The sequence below is a fragment of the Acyrthosiphon pisum genome, chromosome A1 (genome assembly GCF_005508785.2).
Source record: "Acyrthosiphon pisum isolate AL4f chromosome A1, pea_aphid_22Mar2018_4r6ur, whole genome shotgun sequence".
NCBI lineage: Eukaryota > Metazoa > Arthropoda > Insecta > Hemiptera > Aphididae > Acyrthosiphon > Acyrthosiphon pisum.
Window position 1 is genome coordinate 65,851,386 of NC_042494.1, and position 2,866 is coordinate 65,854,251.

The 2,866-nt window shown below is 32.2% G+C and overlaps 1 protein-coding gene across 1 annotated transcript in view; it reads left to right on the plus strand.

The window, feature by feature from the left end:
- The window catches only part of LOC100572495 (52 kDa repressor of the inhibitor of the protein kinase-like), a 26,467-nt gene extending 25,500 nt beyond the window's left edge, over positions 1 to 967 (plus strand). The window contains exons 4-7 of the mRNA XM_008182288.3: positions 4 to 77; positions 142 to 328; positions 387 to 708; positions 770 to 967. Of these exons, the coding sequence (XP_008180510.1) occupies positions 4 to 77; positions 142 to 328; positions 387 to 688 (563 nt within the window). The 3' untranslated portion in view covers positions 689 to 708; positions 770 to 967. The remainder of the gene's footprint in view (positions 1 to 3; positions 78 to 141; positions 329 to 386; positions 709 to 769) is intronic.
- The last annotated feature ends 1,899 nt before the right edge of the window (positions 968 to 2,866 follow it).

Consider the following 2,866-nt stretch of genomic DNA (forward strand, 5'->3'; position numbering starts at 1 on the left):
AAGTAAGTGTAACTACTATTCAACGTTTACGAGAAAATATCAACGAAGAATTTAATGAACTGTTTAAAGAAGCTGAAGTGAATATTTACCAAATTTGATGTAAAAAATAGACTATCCAATTTTACTAAAATTTTATTTTAGAAAATGGCCAGCTTATTAGACATCAGTATATCAGTAAAACGCTTAAATAAAAGAAGTACACATAGAGCTAATCCCTGTGTTAAGGATGCTAATGAATACTATCGTATAACAGTAGCTATACCATATATAGATTATTTTATTCAGCAGCTAAATGAGCAATTTATGTGCCATAAAAATATATTTAAAGGTCAGTTATTTAATTACTTTTTTAATTGTTGGGTACTTATTTTAAGTATTTTTTTCAGGATTTCAGAGTTTATTTTCTGGTTTATATTCAGGCGAATTTGGTGAACTCATTACATTCTATCTCTATAGTGACAAAAATACAGTTATAACAGAGTTACATCTATGGCATGCTTTGTTAGAAAAAAATGAACAGCGACCAGAAAATGGTTTAGAAGCTTTGAGACTTTGTAAAAATGAAATATTTCCAAATATTTATAGTTTACTAAAAATATTATGTACACTACCTGTGTCAATGACAACACCAGAACGGACATTTTCATGCCTTAAAAGATTGAAGAATTGTCTACGTATAGCACGATGACAGAAGTAAAATTTCAAAATGTAAACAAATAGTTAATTATAATATATTTTTATGTTTATATTTACAACATATTTTTTCTAGACTAGACTTAATGGATTGGCAATGCTGGCCGTTCACAAGGAAGTTCCAATAACAGCTGAAGAAGTCCTTGATGAATTGGCAAAAAAGCCTGGAAAATTAGACTTTGTTCTTTAAAAATAGGCATGTTATGTATTTATGAATATATATATTCAATATTGTCTATGTGTATTATCTATAATAAATATGTAATAAGTATAATACCTATATTTTATATTATTAAATTAATCTATTAAAAATTATTAAGTGACCCCCCCCATAGAAAAATCCTGAGCACGCCTCTGCATAGACTTATAATATATAGACCGCGCATTAGTGAAATATAATTAAGCCAACATATGTGCGAGAGAGACAGACTCTGACATTACTTTTTCTAGGAGATTATAAGCGATTTTATAAATATTATAATACTCCTTGGTAGTCATATTATAAGTCTATGTTTTAAATATTTATAATCTAAAGGAGTAATGTACAAATTGTCTATAAACTCCTTGAAATTGTAATGTCAGAGTCTGTCTCTCTCACTGAACAATATACAGTTCAGTGGTCTCTCTCGCACATAATATGTTGGCTTAAAGTGTTACACACAAAACGAGCGTAATGCGCGGTCCATATATTATAAGTCTATGCAATAGACCTATAAAGAAATTGACTGTTAACAGAGAGAGAGGTCCAGTGCCCAATATTGTTAGAAAAAGATAGTATACACCTTAGATAGTTAAGTCACATTTTCTTACACCGGTATTGACTATCTCTTTCTAATAATGTTGGCACTTGGCTTTATGATGGACGGCGCAGTCCATACCTATATTAATAAGTCTATGCTGCGCGAAACTGGTCGATGATTCTAATAAAATGCATTTCACATTTGCAGTTTGGATATAAATATTTTGAAAGACTTGACTAAAAGATATTGGTTCATTTTTTTGAAGTCGAGAGGTTTCGACTTTCCCCCCCCCCCCAAAAAAAAAAAAATTACGTAACTGACCGGGGTCCGGGATGATTTTTCCGCTAAGTGTATGCGTATAGGTACCAACCACTGACATAGAATATTATATTATGCGATCCGTGTGACAGCAGCGGTTGAGTTACCAGAAAGTTTTAAAACCATCGTTACTATTCGCACCCCGCTGCACCGTACCTCGTTTTATAAGTACCTACGGTTAATGTTGGGACGTAAATCGAAGGGAAAAAAAGTTTTGGAAATTAAGTAGTTTTCTAATTTACGCGCCAACCGACAACGAACGCGTTTTACACATGGGCACTATATATAATTATATATACGACAGCCGACACGTGTGGGTGGTCATTGCAGGGTGGGTGAGTACCTGTACATTATGTGTCAGTCCCCAACCGGCGGCGTTTGGACTCTAAAAGTATGACGGTGACTGCCCACCATGACGAAATAAAATTAAAAAAATGCCGTTAATGCCGTAAATGTGAATTCGTTGCTTTGATTGTTTATTTAGTAATTTAGAGTTATTAGAGATCATTTCTTTAGAGTTCATTGTGTATAACTTTTATGAGTACAACTTCTGTATGACCCATATATTATATATAATATACATTATTGTTATGTTGGACATGTATACCACGAGCGATTAGGACTTAATAAAATAATTATAATATCGTCGTTATTCGTTTGAATATTAAAAAATAATAATTTAATATTACATATTTTACCTATTAGGGGTATTTTTGGAAATAAAAATGTTTGATTCAGAACTCCATGATAAATTATAAATAATAATAATATAATCTGAGCGCACGGCAGTGCGCCAGGCCAAGTTCCAGCAATGCCAGTGTATCTTTACACGAACCAATTCCCCCAGTTTTTCTAACATATATATCTCTGTTTCCTCTTAAGATAAACTTTTGAAATTTAAAACACAGATTAATTTCGAGTAGTTTAGGACACTCTAAGAAAATGAGCCCTTAATATTGAGCCATTTCAAAATGGGAGGATTTCAAAATTTGCAAAATTGTTACTGACTCACTCACTGATCATCAAAATTATAAGACACTCCCCGTATAGGTGGAAACGTGAAATTTGGCACAAAGGTAGGTCTTACTAGTGTAACTAAAGGGAAAAATCTAAAA